The sequence below is a fragment of the Lagopus muta genome, chromosome 11 (genome assembly GCF_023343835.1).
Source record: "Lagopus muta isolate bLagMut1 chromosome 11, bLagMut1 primary, whole genome shotgun sequence".
NCBI classification, from domain to species: Eukaryota; Metazoa; Chordata; class Aves; order Galliformes; family Phasianidae; genus Lagopus; species Lagopus muta.
The window spans coordinates 17959253-17979212 of NC_064443.1; the positions used below are offsets into that span (position 1 = coordinate 17959253).

Genomic DNA, 19960 nt, shown 5'->3' on the forward strand with positions numbered 1-19960 from the left:
CTGTCAAACCACTGAGTTCCTCAGCGTAAGAGAAAGGAGGGGATCTGCCCTACAGCCCTGGTGCCTTCAGCAGTCTGCCTTGGCTTTGTGCCCTCAGGGTCACAGCTTTCCAAGGTAAGGCAGTCTGAACAGCAAAGAAAGAGAAGGTAAAAAAAGAAAGAATTTTCTTTCCCTCGCATTCCTTGTTGCTTGATCTGTCAAGTGAAAAATGTATTAATAATACATTCTGCCTTAATTTCCTAAATAGCTCGTTAGTGTCAAATGATACTTTACAGCCTACTTTGCATAAGGGGGCCAAATTACTGCTTTAGGAGTGAAGAAGAAAGAATAGCTCCTGTTGCTTTTGCTTTTTAGGGACTGGATTAAGCATTGGCATGCAGACTGCTCCTGTGAGCATCTCCCATGCTCTTCTTTGAGGTCCCACCTGTCAGCTCAGTGCCAGTGGAGGCCCATGGTGGGCTGGGGGCGCTGCATCCTCCCTGAGACAGGGCACCGGGGAGCTCTGCTGGGAGAGGACGGTGGCTGGAGGTGATTGATTCCTCAAGGAAGTCCTCTTTGAGCAGTGCAAGGCAGCGAGGAGCCTGGCTGCATCTGGCCAGGCTGGCACAGAATGTGTATCTGTTGAGGGATGCCAACTCCAAGCTCCGTGGTTCTTCCGCTGCCAGATTTGTGGGCACTATAGAATATGGAAATGCTCTCTGGGGAAAAGATCTCAGTAAATTTTAATATCAGCAAAAGAGCTGCGTTGTTTGCAAACATTTGCTCACACAGCCCTGTCTGATGGAACAGCTGGGCAATAGCTGCTCCTTGTCCTGCCTGGAGCTCTCCCAGCAAATATTTCGTTTGGAGTGCAGAGGAATTTAGGCACCATTTGGTAAATCACAGTCAGGAGAGCAGAGAGACTTTGCCTCCATAGCACTGGTCTCTCCCAGCCCTTCAGGGCTGCTCTGTTAATGTTCAGTGAGATGATGGGGATTGTGCTCCTTAATTCCTTTTTGTGTAATCTGTAAATGCTGGAGCACAGACAGACTCGCGTGCTTCCTGCTCTGTGTGCTGGCCAGGGCACGTGTACAGGGACAGCATCCGTATCTGTAACAAACACATTCCATTTGGCTGGCTTACTTTGTGCAACAGATGCTCTTTGTGCAACGTAGCAGCAGGACTTATGTGAAAGGAAAGGGTTGAAGAACACTGATGTAACCTGGTAGTGCAGCACAGCATGCAGTGCAGAGGTCAGCAAGTAAGGGGACACTCAACGTAAGCCTCAGGGTGAGCATCTTCAGCTTTAAACCATTTTAAATGTGAAAAAGAGGAGCCAGAAGGCACCTCATGCTACCTCTGCAACACAGGGAGAGAGGAAGCAGTGCCACAACCACAGCCCATCACTCTGCTGAGATCTCCGTGCTTCCAAATCCTTGAAGTTAATAGAAGCCTTGATTAGCTCCAGTGCTTTTAAAACTTTTCCTAATGGCTATTTGTTCTGCATTTCAGTTTCTAGAAGGTGGTGAACCCCCCCCCCCCCCCCCCTCTTATTACTGCTTTATCTCATGAGTTACCTGCAAAAACCTCCAAATATTCAAAAGCAAAAAGTAATGCAGCCATGAAGAAATGTTAATCTGTGGCAGATGGCGTGGAGCGCTGGTTCCGATTTTCCTCTGGCAGTAAATGGGAAGAGAGCCCACACGGCATGGCTGTTAGAAACAGGCCATGTTTAAAATGAATGGATTAATTGGGCAAGTAATGATGTAGAGAAGAGCTGTGCAGTAGCACAGGAACGCTTGTGAATTTATTGGCAAACCTCAGCCCAGCCTTAGCCGCTCTTTTATGTTTGCAGGGGTGATGGGGGAATACGAGCCGAAAATAGAAGTGCAGTTCCCAGAAACAGTTCCGTCTGCAAAAGGAACAGCGGTGAAACTGGAGTGCTTTGCCCTGGGAAAGTAAGTTGTGCTCCTTCTGCTGCTGGCGTACAGCACAGCTGCGAGGGCTGGCGGTCCCTCGCTTTCCACAGCAGGAGTTGTTGTTGCCAGCACTCATTACAGAGCACTTGGGAGCAGGGACTTTGCTCACCGAAAAGCATGACTTATGTTGTAAAGACACGGTTGTGCATCTTCAGTTCTGAGTGCTTCTGTTACACTTAAAGCTTGTCTATTTTTCCCAGTGTAAATAGTAGCAGCACTTCCAAAATGAAAATGTGGGATTGATAAGAGAATGGTTGTACTGTCACAGCAGAAACCCAGTCCCAGTTTTGTCAAACTGTGTTTTTATAATGCAGACTCCTGCTTTTAAGGTAACGTGAGCAGCGCACCATTGATACACAAAGTATGTACATTCAGATCACTCCAGATCCCGGGACTGACCACCGAGGGTCTTCATCATCCTCGAACATGAAGCAGTTTCCAGTTGGTTAGACACGAGGTTAGCAGGACAGGACCCCTACCTTTTACTGCAAACCTTATTTGCTTTATTTTTCTCATTTAGCCCCGTTCCTACGATCAGCTGGAGGAGAGCAGACGGGAAACAGATACCCAGAAAAGCCAGGAGACACAGATCGAATGGGCTTCTGGAGATCCCAAATTTTCAGCAAGAAGATGCTGGACTCTACGAGTGTGTCGCTGAAAATGTGAGAGGGAAAAACGTGGCACGAGGACAGCTGACATTTTATGGTAAGCAGATTGCCTGCTTTTAGGGGATTTTATTGCATCAGATGCGATATGCAGTAAATATTTTGAGAGAAAGTCATTGGGGGGGGGCAGATTTTTAAAATGACTAATTTATGAACGGCACATCTTGAAAAGGGTGTAATTTGAAATAAAACCTGTCTGAGCAGCACGTATTGATTGAGAGTCAGAGCTGCTGGAAAACAAAACCGTGTTGCTGGGAGGACATTGGCCTGGTAACACACGGAAAGAACTTGAAGAGCTTCATCTCCCTTCCCATGGCTGGGAGTGCTGTGCAGGGATCTGTGGTGGTGCTTACAGCTTGTGATTTATTATGGTGTGTGGCCCCACAGAAGGGGGAATCCCCAGCACGTGTTAATAAATGTTAATTGCGTATAACCAGTGAAGGACTGTTTGCAGCAGGGGTCACCAATAGTGGTTACCCTGCCTGGAAAGCAGGGCTTAACCATGTCAGAGCCTACAGAATCAGGGCCACTTAAAGGCTTTCTGCACCTGCTGCTATCACACTCAGGAATTTTTTTTAGTTGAAATGTTTTGAAACATCATCATCAGTTTCACAGTTTGGCCAAGGCTGCAGTTATTCAGGCCTTAGGTGGACTCCAACCATAGCAAATGCTGGATTATCATCTAATTGATTTAGTGAGTAACCCACTCTGATCTCATTCCTGATGGGCAGCAGACCATACAAAAGAGCTGCTGCCATGGCTTATGTCAATTTTCAGGTGTCTTTTCAGCACAGAAAATAAAGGTTCCATGGGAAGAGCAGCGTCCTCCTCTCTCGGTTGTTTGTGATGTTGTGAACCATCTTTACGTCTCCTTTTCATCCTGTAAGCAGAGGGGTGTCAGCCTGTGCTAATTTCTGTTTTTAAACATAATACACTAAAAAAGAGTCTCATCATCAGGATGGTGAGTTGCTGGTCTGTACATACTCAGCTTTCAAGGACAGCCAGCCTGTACGTGGCATTCATTCAGCAGTGGGAAAGATTGGGTTTTCTATTTTCTGTACGCTAGGCTTTTGAGTTTCACATGGCAGTGAAATTTTCTAAGGAGGGCAACTTACCATAGGCATTTCGTATGAATTGTTGAGACTGAATGACAGCTATTTTCCTGTAATCATTTTTCTTTTTAATGCTGAGAAGTGCTATGCTGTTACTGAAACATAGGATCTGGTTTGGTGGGGTAGGGGCTGCTGCTCAGGGATGTGGGACACGGGGCTTTGGGCTTGTGCACAGCATCACACAGGGACACACTGATACAGCGTAGGCCTGGAGATTAAGATCTGGCTCTAACATTGGCACTCTTTTAAACCCAGTTATCTGCCTGTGTGCAAAGTATAAAAAAAAAAATAGAGAAGAAAAAGAAAATGAAATTCAAATTTGCCTGCTTGCTGCAGATAACCCGGCCCTGCCTGCATTGTCAAATTCTTTCAGTGCTCCTGGAAGTTGTCAGGAAAGGTTGACTTCTGTTGTATTTCATTCTTGTATCAATGTTTATTTTTTTCCTCTGTTAGCGTATCAGTGACATGAAAGTTGTTTGACATCCTCGTTGCGGCAGGAAAGGTTAATTAAATGTGCAAGATCTGTTCTTCCTCCATTTTCTCCGCTTTGAGCCCCTACAACAGTCTGTGCTTTATTGTTCTCCAGAAGCCTTTGTTCTGAATGCTGCGTGTCCTTCTTGATAGATAGACCTACATGATAGAAAGCATGTTGGTGTTAATGCAATTACTGTGACTTGTACCTGTTTTCTTGACTGTTATACCTCTGAATGATAGATCACTCAGGTGGGTTTTTTTGCCATAAGACTCTCTTGTTCTGTCTGCCACTCCTAACCTGATACCATGTACCTGAAATTGGCTCTGGAGAATCAGCAAATTAAACTGGAAAGCCACTGTCTTCCATTCCCACCTGTACTTAGCTCCCACAGACACGTTGCACCTGATGCTGGAAGAGGCTGCTGGGGCCCAGCACCTAAATGAGGAGGAGGAGGAAAGGGACCACTAAGGCTATGAAGCTACAGCACTACCAGAAAGGTGTTTATGCCAGAGTTAGGATCAGAAACAAGGAGATTGGCTTTGGTGTTTGCAGTAGATCTAAGCTGTCTTATACAGCCTGGAAGTGAGGGAAAATATCCAAGGACTGGTGTGATACTTGGATCTGTATTGGAAAATATCCAAGGACTGGGAGTCCTTTAGCTGAGCTGAGCTCATGCATTCCCTGCCAAGCATCTTTCTGGAACCAAGGTGAGGAGAAATAACTGCAGGCAGCATGATTTCTGAAAGCATCAGCACAGCAGCATCTGTATTAGGAAGAAACAGGCTTATTTGTCACTAATTACTTTTCTTTGCAGCACTTTGTAAAATATTCAGCAGAAACCATTTAATTGGCTGGGCCACTTCTCAGATTAAGTATTTCTCAAATGAAAGTCCCACGAGGAATGTATACAGCTCCTTAATTTGACAATGAGAAGAGCCCACCTTTCATGAATGAGCTCGAGTTTTATTTCTGCTAAAGCTACTTTATGCCACTCCATAGAATGAGCTCAAGGGTAGAAATCACGTTGTGCTCCTCACTTGCTAGAAGTCTGACAAGGAAATTTATATAAGATCAGGAAATTGTGTACCTCTACTCCATTTAGGCCTCAGATCGCAAATAATTTGCTGAAAAAATCAAAAGCAATTGAAATAAAATGAGTTACTGGGCTGATGAAGCACAATACAACAAACACTAATAGCACCAGTATGTGTTAATAATTATAATTTGCATGTCTCACTGGAAACCCCAGTTTTCTATCTGTTACGGAGGCATATTAGAAAGCAAGTTCTCACCTTCAAGCATCTCAATGTTAATTTTGTTTAAAGTCTCAAATGTTGTGTTGCTGTGGAATATGGTGCCAATTTAAGTCCTGGTTAACAACCCTCTAGAGACCTGCCAGGCACCAAAGCTGTCCTTAACACAAGCAGTGCTGTGTTTGGGAGCAAATACTGCAGTGCCATTCGCCACTGGTTGTGCTCTCCGTGGATGATGATGGCTTACCAACAGTGTGTTTTCTCAGACTTCAGTGCAGGAGGGAAAGTAACTCCTGAGCTTTGAATAATGTGCTGCCTGAAGGAAGCCTTGCCTCCATAGGGGGTTTCTGCATGGAGAACAGGTGTCTTTCTCTTCCACTTCCCTTTTTGCTAGGGATGGCTAGAAACCTGCTTAGAGAGAAATCTGTTTCTAGAAGATTCAGGGGAAAGTGTTCAAATTACTGTCATTTTGCCTTCTAAAAATAGCTCCTTGTCAGGAGAAACTAAAGCAGGTAGGAGAAATGAGGACTGAAGGCAACTCAAAGAGCATCCTGCATCTTCCTTACTCTCCTGGGTAGCAGCATCCTGAGCATCGGTGGTTAAAAATAATTCAGTCCCTGGGGTCTGGTCTGTATGAACGTGTCTGTGCACACAGTCCTTTGGTACTTGATATAAGAGGGGAGTGAATCGTGCGCTGGCACAGAATAACATATGGAAGAGGAATTAAATAAAAGTTGAGGACAGTTAAAGTAGTTTTTTCTGCTAGATGAACACCTTTGAATTCTCCTTTGTTTCTTTTTCTGTGATATTTAATATCTCCTTGTCCAGTTCACTGTGATAGTCTTCTAGAAAGGCAGAAAGGAGACTACCTGCCCAAAAAGTAGTGTTGAACAACTCAAAGATGGAGGCTAGTGAAGGGACCTGATTTAGATGTGACATTCAAGCAAATGACTTTGGTGGGGATTTGCACATCTTTGAGACTTGTATGGATTTCAAATAGTCCTCAGTTGCCAGCAGAGGTCAGGAGAAAAGAATTAAGAAAAAGAAAGGAGAAGGGCTAACTTAATGTCTGGTTCCGTGTTCCTGTGGTGATTGGGATTGACAACGAATTAAGGACATAGGGGTGTTGTTTTCAGAAGCTATATCCCCACTTGGACCGGAGTGATGCATGCATTTGCCTGCACAAACTTTATACACTGGGTGTATTCTTTATTTTTAATTACTCGTGTATTTCTCCAATCTGTTTCTCCTATTTCTTGTGCTTAGCTTTCTGGTCTTTGTGCTTCTCTGGTCCTGGGCTCAGTCTCGGTCTCCTCATAATAGATATAGTAATGGACAATCATTCAGCCTTCCATCTGCCATTAATGATGAATTACACAGCCCACAGTAGGTCATCAGCTGCTATAAATTGGCTTAGGAACACTGAAATCAATATACACCAACCAAGAATTGGATTTTGTGTATGTATTAATACCTTGGTTTTTTTTTTCAATCTCTTTGGCTGTTTTGAACTTGCAGAGGCTTATGAAGTCCTACAGATTTATTTCTGTTTCGTTTTTCATGTCACTCCCATAATTCTTTGTTTTCCTTACTTATTTCTGATGTGTTGCATCATCATTGGCTATCGTTTCATTTTGAGAAGCCTTTCAGGATGTGATTTCTGGTCCAACTTTCCAATGCCAGCTTTTGCCTTTCCGTTTATTACCAAGAACAGACTCCTCCTTTTCTCACGAAGGAGCAAGAGAATACCTGAGAATATTCCTTAATCGCCTTGTTTAAAATGCCCTACTTCATGTTGTTGAAGTCTGAAAAATAACAAAATTCTTTTTAGACCCATGCCATCACTTTTTTCTGCCCACCTGAGTACAGTTTCCAGACAGCTCTCTCACCTTTTTTCTCACCTTGTGCAAGCATCATATTTTAATGTTTTTCTTTGGCTTTATAGATGTAGCATATGAATTTTCTTTGCAACTCAGTTGAATTCTTAATCAAATTCTGTGTAATTGTTTTCTTTAGTACCAGATTTTTCTTCCTGCAAGATTCCAAACAAAGCCAGTACATCAATCTCCTGCTAACAGAGTCAAAATGTTTCCTGTCCCATCATATGCAAGAATTCCTCTTTGCTCAGTGCCACAGAAATTAAATGGAGAACTTTTTCAAGAACACCACTACCAGCCATTAAATTAAAAAAACTGAACCTTTTCATTATCTTGAATAATGCAGCGATACCAGAAGATTTTCTAGCACAGAGCAGGTTTCGTATCCTTATTTGAATTATTTTAATTATCGTGCTTGAAATCTTGTGTCACATTACTGTGTCTTGGTACGATCCCCAATGGGAGGCTGTCAAATTTCATTATATTATGGTGACTCTCATTTGGTGGTTCAAACATATTTGCTACATGAACCAACCCTTGTGTATAACTCAAGATTAAGTCAGGAGCATGCCTGGTATTCTCTGAAATGAGCTGTTCAAAGGAGAGCTTGACCTAATTAGAAACGTCTCCCAAAGAGCAGCAGAGAATGAAGTTCCTGGGAAACATAGGGCTCCTCCAGGTTTCACTGAGCTTTATTTTTAACCTGATACACTTGTTCTGTAGTCATCTGCAGCATAAATAGCTGTAGGGTGGGAAGCTTAACTAGTTTAAGTAACTGGAAAGAATGAATGGTGGGGCGAGCCTGCAGTGTTGCAGTGGTTAGGTTGGCTGTGGCTCCTGTGGTTCCAGCACCGTGGTCAGAATCTGCACTGTTACCTAGGGTAGAGTCATAGAATGGCCTGAGTTGAGAAGGAGCACAGTAATCATCTTATTCCAACCTCCTGCTATGTGCAGGGTCAGCAATCACCAGATCAGGCTGCCCAGAGCCATATCCAGCCTGGCCTTGAATGCCTCCAGGGATGGACTTTGTGTTCATCCAAGTGCAGGACTTCACATTGTAACATGCACACTGTGAAAGAAAGACTGGATGGATATCAGTCTTTCACTGGCATGAGTAAGAACTTGCCTTTGTCGAGGACTATGATTGCCTGAAATAAAGAGAAGTACTGAATTGAAATAAGGATAAAAAACTGAATTTACTTTGCTCCCCCAAAGGATATATGTTGTTTTTCTTTTTACATTGCTTACATTTATATTCTATAGAGCCTACTGTGCCTTTTACGGGTTTCCTTCTCTGCAGGTTGCTTCGGTTGTTTTGTCTGCCTTTTTTTTTTGTCATGTGGGAAATCAGTAAAACACTCAGCTCTGCAAAAAAGGCAGATGGGTCTGTGTGGTTTTGTAGAGCTCCTTTCACGGTATCGTAAGACTTTCTTCAAAATTGTGAGTTAGATGTTCTTAGAATAATAAATACATAAACTCATGAGTAATTTGCGAATGTCCTTGAGCCAGTGATCCTGTGGAGTTGTGTGGGGTTGTTCAAGTTCTTACTTTAAGTGACAGAGCTGACTTTCGTCTTCCTACATTTAAACCCTTTCCTTTTCACATCACTGTAGATACAGATAATAAACAAGGTAAACACATTACAGGGCAGGAGGTGCAGCCGGAGATGCAAGCACTGCTCACCTCCCATTTCCACGTATTGCTCCTGCATCATCATTACATTCAGTTTTCCTTTCTGCTTTTCTTGCAAGTCCCTTAGAGTATTTCTTGAGGCAGATTTCAGATTCTGTGCAAAGTTCTTCAGCTTTTTACTAAGCTTTGTTGTTTATAGATGTAGTGAGAAAGGAAGCATGCTTAAGTGGTAGATGTGGAATTAGGCACGCATCTGTCACAGCCTGAAAAGAGCTTGGAAGGGCACTGAGCTCTCTGAATGTGTATATCCAGCATCACCTAGCAGTAGACACATCAGTTTTTTAGGTATAGGCATACCAACTTTGTGTTCAACTTAACATTTTCATGTATTTTTAAATGTATCCTTTCAGGCCTCTTTTTCTGGTTCCTGTCTTTATTCAAAAGAGATGCATTTTTTTGTTGTTGTTTTGCTTTGTTTTGTCTGGGAGTAATCTTGTTTTCTGATCTTGATTGCGTGTGTAGAGGGATTAATCAGGTTCTTGGAGACCTCTGCTGGCAACACCTTCCTACTAAGTCTCAGATTTTCTTACTCCAGAGTAGGGTAAATGACAACTAAAAAGACTGAATGTCCTTTATTTTTAATGGGACTTTCTGAAAAATATTGTAAATAAGTGTAGGCTGATGGTGTTTGTGAAAGTAGCAACAGGAGGAGCTTTTGTGTCGTTTCCAAAAACAAGGGGTAATTCTGCATGCTGGGGTCTAGCTAAACTTAGGCTGGATGTTAAAAAAAAAACACCATTGAACTCTTAGGATAATAATACGTGAAACATAGCTAAAAATACCTTCCAGCACAAGTTTGACTGAGTTCTATCAACATGTATCTCGAGGGCCTGTTGACCTGTTTATGGAGATGTTCAGTGTCATTAACGTAATTACTGGCTCCAAAGAGTTTTTCATACATGTGAAAGAGCTTTGTGTGGCAGCGCTCTGTGGGTCAGGCCCGAATCTAACTCTTAAATGTGATGTTAAAGAAATGTATGCCTGTTTGCTGTCATGCTGGAGAGCAAGCTATTATTGGCTTTATTCCTCACTTCTGCTTTGCAGCTCAGCCCAACTGGATTCAGAAGATCAGTGATGTACACGCAGCCATTGAGGAAAATGTCTTCTGGGAGTGCCATGCGAGCGGGAGGCCAAAGCCCTCCTACCGCTGGCTGAAGGATGGTGAACCACTACTGCCTCAGGTAGGTGTTCTCATTCTGCTTATGACTTCATGACTGTTGGGGATGGAAGTGATGGCAGCCCTCTGAAATCCCCTTCCTTTGTAGGTAATTCCTTGTCATGCTTGGTAGGTGCTTCTGTGTGGGGTTGAGTTCCTGAGTTAGAGAAGAGGGGAATGCCCCATTCTTTCTCCTGGGTTGGCTTCAGAGAGCTGTTAATGACACCTAGGATGCACGACAGCTTTAAAGTTCCTCCCAAAAATAAAATATCCACAAACCCAACAGATCTAAGAGTGGACATGCACGTGAAGAAGTGGTAATGGCCGTGTGGGACTGTGGGTTGCCCTGGTTTCATTCTTCCAGCTTACGGTTTTGAGGCACGCTACATCTGCTAAGCAAACCTTAGAATTTCTCCTGGTCTCTAGCAGCATTCCTATTCCTCCTGCCCAGTTGTGTCCCTGTGTGAGTGACCAGGAGCCTGCCATTGCCAGGGACACCAAAACCTGCCTAGAGATGAGGGATCCATAGGAACAGGGCAGGCGCCTGCTCCTTGTACCACTGAGAGGAATCACACAGTCCTGTGATTGCCTCAATTATAACAACAAACTAAAACAAATTACCAAAGCATTGGCTTCACAGTAGCCTGCATTTTTTTCCCTTCACTTACTGTGAAAGAACATGGCTGCCCAGATTTGATCAAGCCCTGACAAAGATTGCACAAACATTAAATTTCCACCCTACGGCCAAGTAGAAAGCCGATAGCTCTTTATATTACTATTTTTTAATGGTGAAACTCCTGGGGAGGGAGGAAACACTTTGCTGTACTTATTAAAATTGATAACGTGAGCTCCATATCCTTAGGCTGACAAATGATACTGTGGTCTTTTTGTTCCACACACTAATTTTACTTGCTTCACGCTGGTCACTAGCAGATGGTCTGGTACGTAAATCATGTTAGTGGCTGATACGAAGTGAAGGATCATTAAATTATTAACATCTATGTTGTTTGCAGTAAACTGCAGAGGATTTTAAATATTTCCCATTGTAGCTAAAATGGCAACCACCTAACCTTCTTTTTCATATATACCTGTAATATCATCGTTTTGAATATTTTGAGGAATTGGGTTGGCTGTGATATGTCACCATGGGGAAAAAAAAAAGTATGTTTTTTGATTCAAGTTCACCTGTTTGAAAGGGAGATTAATCTAAATGGTTTAGGTATTAAATCAATGAGAAGTCAAGGGAAAGTCCTTCGATTTAAATTGCATTTACCAACTACTGTATTGTTTTTTTCCATTTAAGCTGACGTAAATTTAGTCGGCAAACAAATAGAATGGAGCGTGCAAATTATTCCTCTTACTGCTGCCTTTTTGTCTACCTGGCCATGCAAAATGGCACAGCTCCTGCTGGGATTATTTTCCAAGGAAGAATCTCCTCATTTACTTCTTTACTTGTTTCACTCTTTCCCACAGGGCAGAGTTCAGATAGAGCAGGGCTCACTGACCATAAGGAATGTCAGCCTGTCAGATGCCGGCATGTATCAGTGTGTCGCAGAAAACAGACACGGCTCCATTTATGCCAGTGCAGAACTGAGTGTCATAGGTAAGTTTACTTTCCTGAGTGCTGCAAACTTTCCAAAAACTGGCAAAGCTTAAACCCAAATTGGTTTTGCCAAGTGTCAACGTCTGAAGAAGTGCCACTGAGAATCTTGGACAAGTTGTTGTTTTTAAGTGTGGCATGAAATGCAAACTTGAGAAAGTGGATCAGTAGAGAACAGATTTCTTTATATCGTGTCCTGTTCTCATATTCATCCAGGTAATTGAGCATGGAGAGCTGGCAAGCCTGCTCCCACCTCCTGCCAACCCAAGCAATTGCCCTAATTCAAAGCACTCTGGACTGTCCCAAGGAGATGTTGAAAACCTTTCTGTCTGAACAGAACTTTCACCATCCAAAACCATCATGCTTCAGTCCTAAACCCTCAACAAGAAAACAACTTCTGCCCTCCCTGTTTTTGTGTATGCCTAACCTAATAATTCCAGTTAATATCAAGGGATCCTCCTGTGAATTGAGTCCTCCAACAATTAGAATCAGGCTTAACATGAAATCCAGAAGATGCATCTTTGAGTGAGAATGGAATTGAAGTCTCCAGATTCCTATTCTGTATTGAATTAGCAAGCTGTTCTCACTGCTTTCCTCAACAAACCTAATGTGAAACTAATGGAGACGGCTCTGGGGGATGCTAACGATCTGTGTAAATGCCTGATGGGAGGCAGTAATGATGATAGAAACAGGTTTGTCTCAGTAATGCCCAGCACCCAAAAAAGAGCAATGGGCATGGGCTAAAACATAGGAGATGCCATTTAAATATAAGAAAATCTTTATTTTGCTGTTTCAAACATAACATGAGTACACGTTGCCCAGACAGAATAAGACATCTCCATCCTTGGAGATACTCAACCAGCAGGACAGGATGGTGGGCAGACTGAGCTGAGCTGGAACAGGGCCACCTCCCACTAATTTCAGCCATCCTGTGATGCTGCACCTCACTCTCTGAAAGCTCGTGTGTGAGTGACAGGCCTAGGAACCTGCAAGTCAAAATGGATATGCAGCTTTGAATAGTTAAATCGAATTTGCAATTAAAAAATAGTGCTTTAGTTGTTTTCAAAGCACACGTTCAATAGCATAATTCCCCACTTCATCCCGAAGAAGAAAGCACAAGGTCTTTACTGATTATGGCATTTTCAGTATCAGTCATTTTTATCAGCAGCAATACAGCGGAAAAAGAAATCATTTGAAAGATTGTCGTTGTTGCTCTTCAAGAAAAGTACAATAATGTTCAATAAATCAGACCTTCCAGTGCTAAGATGTATTGGGTGTGTTACTGCATGGAAGAAATTCAAACAAGGCCACTGATGCATTTCCTGTCGAGATGAACCTTTGCTGGGAGAGCAGATTGTCTGGGAAGGTAAAGACTATCAGTGGGTGCTGCCATCACCCAGCTGTCCCAGCAATGGGGTTGGAACTGGTCCTGAGAGTGTGGTCACTGACATTTCTGGACTGTAGGTTGAATCATAGAATACCCCAGGTTGGAACGGACCCATGAGGATCTCTGAATCCAACTCCTGGCAGTTGAGGACCAGACCTGCAATAGCGAGACAGCATCCTCTCTGTACGCTGAGCTCAGACAGAACCACCACCCAAAAAGCTGGAACTGAACATTGAAGATATAATTAGAGCTAATGTAATTTCTGTCTTCCCCAAGTCTTGGAGGTAAGAGGGACATCCCAGTGCAGGCCTCATGTTGGCACAAAGAGCACAGACCTTGGGAAACCTGTTCTTAAAAACCTGCCAGACAGATGGCACGTGGCTGACCTCGCATCTGGGTTTACACAATCTTGCTTCTGTGTGTCACGTGAGAAGTACCAGGATGCTGTGCTGCAGGTTCAGTTCTGTGGATCGGTGATTTAATTTGGCACATTATTAAAGGAAAACAGCATGTTTTCCCTTTCAGTGCAGTTTTCAAAGTAGGTCAATATTCTGAGTTCTCACTGAGAAATGTTGGCTTTTAAGGGGATCTTTCTGAGTATAAAAACGGTTATTTTACAAGATCCTGATGTTAAGCACTTGAAATTATTAAGCACCACTATTAGCAAGTGAGGCTTATAGCAAAATTAAGTGAAAAAGAGTGATGGAAAATTACTCACAGAGCTTTTCTCAGAATGATGCTTCTCTATTGTTGTTGTCAATTATATTGCCCGGAGTCTTGAGCTAAAACCAGAGTCCTGTTGTGCTGGGCATTGTAAAAACCTGTAGGAAGATGCAGTCATTGCCTGAAAGAGTTTTTCAGCTGGATGTTTAAAAAAAAAAAAAAAAACTGGGAGATGAGCTTAGAGTGAAAAAAGCATGATTTAAATCCTCATTTTACAAGCAAGGTATGGAGATACTGTGTTCTCCCTAAGGTGGCACAGAAGGCCTCTGGTAGTGCTGAGAACTGAGCCCAGAGATTTCTGAATTCCAGATTTTAGGTTCCCATCTCAGCCCTAAGCACAACCAGTAGTAGAAGCTGTTTCACAGTTTATCAGACCTGAGCAGCAGTCTCTTAAGATTCCCAGCAATGTGTTGTTCTTTACAGACAATGTGCATTCTGGCCGTGCTGAATTCCTTGCATAATCCAAGTAGATTTTCCTCCTTCCCCCTAAATTTCAATCATTTTGATCCCCCGATGACTGCTTTGTTCATCAGTCCTCACAAACCCACACTGCTTAACTCCTCTCCCTCATGCAGGAGCAGGAGGGGAGTAGCCAATGACGTGTAAAGAAACAACCCAAACTGTGCCTTACAGAGGTGGGAATCACCGGAGAGTTCAAAAATCTGCCCGTACATTTCAGATGATCACCTGAAAGCATTTCCCAAAAGGGACAGTGTGTCACCGCAGTATGATGTAGCTAATGCTTCATCTGGCTCTGAGCACGTTGCTGGGGAGTCGTTCTCAGGATGCTGCTTTAAGTTTGAGATGTTTTACATATCCGGTGTTGGTTTTCAGAAGGCTCTTTTATAGTTTTTAATAACAGACGGTTTCCTCTATTCTGAAATGAATTACCCCTCTATGATTAGGCACAGCAGACAGGGCATCTCAGAGATTAGTGAGCTCTGAGTCGCATAAGGGGAAGACAGAAGGCTTCTATTAGAACATAAAGCCATTCCATTGTCAGTGTGGAATTATTTTTTTATTCTCAGCCCTTTTGCGGCAGAAATGATATTGAAAAGAACAGGCAGAAGAGATGCCGTAGGAAAAAAGAATTTGCTTTCTGTCTCCCGCGGCAGCTTTTTTTCTCCCAGCTGCACCAGGTGACCCTGAGATCCTTCTCTGGAGCACCAAGCAGATGCAGCGCGTGGTGATCTAAACTTACACCTCACAGAGTGTGGAAAGGAAGTTGAACAAACTGCTGCCACCTCAGCGATGTGAGGGCATGGCAGGAGGCACAGTGCAAGGAGATGGGGAGAATCTGAGGGGAGCAGAGCTTTGTGCCACACAGATGCAGTGAGCGTGGCGAGAGCTGCTCATCAAACCATTTTGCTGCCTCCCCTGATTTGCTTTAAGCTTTCTGCACTGAAGAAGAATAACTTTCCTATTTGATATAAACAAAACCTTCCGGTCTTCCTTGGGGAGTCAGTGGAGAGGGAGCTGCCTCCGAGCTCTGCCTGTCATTGGGTCCCATCAAATCAATCATGAGCAGTTCTTTGGGGCCAGACAGCATCCTCCCCGCCAGGCCTGCCTTGTGGCCATGCTGCAGCCTGTCTGCACTGCTCCACTGTTTGCCATTCTGAATTCTTTTGCACAAAGCAGAGGAATGCGCTCTGACGGTACTTGGGCAAATGATGGGAGATTTGTCCATGCCTAGATGACATCTCAAGTCTTGGCCTTGTTTCGCTTGGTTCAGGACCTGGCTGTGCCAAGGTCTCTTCCCTTTATAGCATCAAAATTGGAGATCCTCTTCATGCAGTGATTGTAAATATAAACATGTCAGATTTTAAGGCAGAACACTGAGCAATTACAAGTGAGAAGAATCCTTGGGATATGGTCACGTTCCCAAGAGCCTGCCTTTCTTTCCTAGAGGAAATTCTGATCCGTATTCATTTTTTCTCTTCCAGCTGTCGGGCCAGACTTTTCCAAAACGCTCCTGAAAAAGTTAACTCTTGTGAAAGTGGGCGGTGAGGTAATCATTGAGTGCAAGCCGAAAGCTTCCCCCAGACCTACTTATTCTTGGAAGAAAGGAAAAGACATCCTAAGAGAAAATGAGAGGTAATGTCTTACAGAAACCATTTCTTTCATTGGCTTGCTCCAACCCAGGGGCTTTCAGCAGTGAAAACTAAATTTGTCATTAATAGCTTCCCAAAATTGACTTGCAAATAAATGTGAAAACAGCCAGTGTTCAATCTCAAGGAGCTGGGGGTGAAATTTCTATTCCCATTGTGTTCATCCTCCTGTCTGTGTACTGTTGAAGCGTCCCCGCCTAGAAGCTGTTAAAGATAAATTCTAAAAAGCAAATCTTTTGTCTCTGGATTGCTCTTAATAGCCACTGTTTTTCAGATAACTTCCCCAGGAGAGTAGTGCTGAAGCCCTTCATTGCAAATTACACAATCCTGGTAAATTATTCAACGTGTCCTGCAAACAGGAGTTGTTTGGGGTCGGTAATTAATTTGGCAGTGATAACACTTATTTGGAGACGGCTTTTTCAGGCTAGCCAAATAATATATGTATAATTTTTCTTAATTCAAGGGAGAGAATTAGAAGGAAGTGAGAGCCTACCTTCTAAATCTGCAGTCATTGCTCCTGTGAGTGCAGTGATCCATTGCTGGCTGTGTTACTTGTCCTGCTCCCGCAGCCTCCGAGAGAGGGGCCTGTAGAGCTGTTGTGGACACCTCAAGGTGTGATGCACCTCTTTTACTGCAGTGCACTTGTGGGAAGAGTGCATTTGTGTCCTATGAGTATGGACCCAGGAGACAGGAACTAGAGGAAATTGTTATTTTTAAAAGCTTAAACCTCTTAGAACTGGAATTGGAAAGTCTAGTCTTGTTCCGGCCAACCTGCTTGTAATGGGCATTAAGCAAATACTGTGGTGATGTGTATGTAAATATTCGTTTGCAGTTGGATAAGTAAAATAGTGGATGTATTTGTGACTTATTTACTGTCTGGTATCTGGTCTTTAGGTGGCAGTTGTCTAGGAACAGCTTGATTTCACCTCTTGGAATAAAAGGAGTTGGATGTGGAGAACTTCCTTGAGCATTCAGGGAACAAAGCTATGCAAGGTTGATGTTACAGTATATCAAGCCATATTGATTTTTTAAACCAAAGTAGCTTGTTCTTCTGCTGCAGTATGTGGAAAGGGTAGAAGTAACAAGTGCTGAGGTTTCAGAGCGCTTTACCCTTTCTGTCCTCACCGGCAGAGTCCGCAGCTAAAGTTTGCTGTTCTCTCTGAAGCTGCTCTCCTTGGTATGCTGTGGTTTCATCTCTTTTTAATTTAGAGACCGGGAGAGGAGGCCTGGATTTATCTGAGCCAGGGATTAGGAAAGGAAAGAAATGAGAGCAACTGTGCTTCTTGCTTTGTCACTGCAGTGCAGTGCTAACAACGAAGTGATTTTGCTCTAGCACAGCTTTTTCATCTGCAAGCTTTCCTAAAAGTCTGTTGCAGAAGCCCCTGGATCCTGGCTTCCCAAGGGAAGGGGCTCATGACTTGTACCATACAGCCAGGCTCAGTTTGCCTGTGTGTGTCATCACAAATAACTTCTGAGCTGGTTATTCGAACAGCCTGTTGGTGTTTGGACCAGTTTTCACCAGAGCTTAGAGAAAAAGATACACCTCGTAAAAACAGGAGGTTTCTTCAGGGCTCTGTGAAAACAGGCAAGTGGGAAAAGGAGGCGCTGACACCTCCCTGAAACACTGTCACCTAAAATCACAGTGTGGTGGGCATGAGGGAATCCACACCAAAGCACACCCTGAAGTGAACACATGCCCATGTGTTTTAAGGAGCAATTCACTGGGCTGCATCTGCTGCATCTTCCTGACTCGACTTCACCCAAGGCATAGTACATATGGCAAAAGGCAGGTGTGTTCTTAAAAGCTTACTAAGATCTGAATTGAAATATCGCTAGATTTTCTCATGTGGGGAAAAAAATAGGTCTCACTGCTCCTGGTGAGGCAGCAGTTGGGGAAAAAAGTAGCTGAGAGCTGAACTGAAATGCAGACTGCAGAACTGCTGTGCTCCTCACCCCGCGCCTGCCATGCACCTCACCTGGCCAGAGCCTCCTGCTTGGGCACTGAGCCCTGGATGGGAAATCAGATGTGAAATGTACCCAAGCAGGTGTGAAATTTGCTGCTGCTGCAGCTCTGGGGTTTTCCACCAGCCAGATCTTCCAGCAGGGGCCTGTATGGCAAAACAGCGCTCCATTTACTTGGCGATGGACCTATTTAGTTCTTCTACGCTGTTGTTTGTGTTTCTCGTGGGGATGAGGATGTTGAATCCTCATCACCGCCTCCCTCCCACACGACATCCCTGCAATCTGTGACTGGAGACCGTGTGAAAAGTGCAATTAAGGATTGATATTGGCTGATACAGTTGTGGTGTTGTTCATCAGTGCTGTCTGACTGCACAGAGCTCAGGCAGGCCGTGTGGCCAGCATCATACGCCCCACTCCTGCTTTCTGATCACTGAAGCATTATTTCCATCCTGCCTTCCTGGGACAGCAGACTGACTGGAGTCCAATCTGGGGATGTCCCTACACCCACATTTACACGTGGGCTTCAAACAAGAACTTTCTTGGCTGTTGAAAAAAATCTGTTGAGATACAGTAAGAAAGATGCCAAGAGAAGCTGTTGCTGAAATCTCTTCACCCAGGGCATAAAACTGAACTTTGAGACAGGTGTGGGAGAAACAACTTAAATGAAATCTCCAGCTTAACTGACGTTAAGGAGTCCATCAAGCTTCAGAGAGGCACCTGACCATCTGGATCCTTCTACAGGCTGAACCTGATGATGGGATGGTTAATCAATATGGATGGTCCTGCCAATTCCAGGTGGAGACAAAAGCATCATTTAAGGTGTCGCTCCTGGCTCTGAATGCTGATGAACAGCATGACTTCAACTGTGGTGATCGCTGGAGTGTTTCTCCTGGAGCTCCTGTGGCTTTTCAGATAGAATGTGATGTTAGGGACAATTTTCTGGGATCAGAAATACTGTGCATGGGGTTTGGCTGCCAGGAATCCTGCTCTGGAGGCTACTGCTGTCCAGGAGGCAAAACTAAGTGCACTGTTCAATGCTTGCCCAGAGGGCAGAGGCTGCCATGGAAAAAAAGAGCTTTATTGCTTGAGGTTTCATGTTCTTCTCTGGAGGCTGCGCTGGTGTGAGCTGCGCCCCTAATGAACAACCTGCCCTGAAGACATCTTTTACCAGCATTTGAGATCTGTGCAATCATGTTATTAGAAATTCTGCCCTGAGGTACAATTATATTATTGCAGTCATTAAAGGCAGTTCATCTCCATAATAATGGAAATCCTGCCTTGGAGGCCTGAATGAGCAAAATAACGTCGGTAGCTTGACTCTAGAAGGTAAATTCTATATAGAAACTGCAACAGCACAGATACAGTTATGTTGCAAATTCTGCTTTGAAAACAAAAGCTATTTCTACATAGAAGAGTTTGTTTTCTGTCCCTGGCGCTCTGTCTTGTTCTCTTCACCTACACAACAGTCTTTACACTCTGTGGGGAAGGTCCTCGGTCGTGCTTACTGCCACTCTTTACAAATTGGCCCCAAATCAGTGAGTGCTGATGGGGTAGGAGCAGGTGAGGCCACCGCTTGCCAACCTCACTTCCACCCTCCACACCAGTGTGGGAGAGGAGATGGGATGGAAAAATGCCAGGTTTGATGAGCTGGGATCCTGTTGCATGGGTTCTCTTTGATTCATGCTCTAGTGACATCAGTGTGACTGATGCTGGACTTGGGCTTCTGAGATGGAGACGGAGAGTGTTGCTGACATTCAAACCAGGAAAAAAAACCCTGGAAGGGGGTAAGTGGGGGGGGAGGCTGCCAAAGCCAGGCAGTGTTTTTTACTTAATTAATTCTCAGAGGCATTTTGATCTTCTTACAGTCTTGCATCCTCATTTCCCCTGGTTTTGTGAAATACCAATAGTCAATGTCAAGTGAGGTTTTGTGTATAAAATACGGTCATCTACAGAATTGCATACGCAGCGTATGGGAGTCAGACAAATGTTACA

At 43.8% G+C, this 19960-nt stretch overlaps 1 protein-coding gene across 5 annotated transcripts in view; it reads left to right on the forward strand.

The window, feature by feature from the left end:
• LOC125698623 (contactin-4) overlaps positions 1 to 19960 on the forward strand; it is a 304595-nt gene that overhangs the window by 243203 nt on the left and 41432 nt on the right. For all 5 annotated transcript variants that reach the window (XM_048957196.1, XM_048957198.1, XM_048957194.1 and 2 more), the window contains 5 exons: positions 1835 to 1937; positions 2479 to 2663; positions 10077 to 10213; positions 11662 to 11791; positions 15842 to 15992. In XM_048957196.1, the coding sequence (XP_048813153.1) occupies positions 1835 to 1937; positions 2479 to 2663; positions 10077 to 10213; positions 11662 to 11791; positions 15842 to 15992 (706 nt within the window). The remainder of the gene's footprint in view (positions 1 to 1834; positions 1938 to 2478; positions 2664 to 10076; positions 10214 to 11661; positions 11792 to 15841; positions 15993 to 19960) is intronic.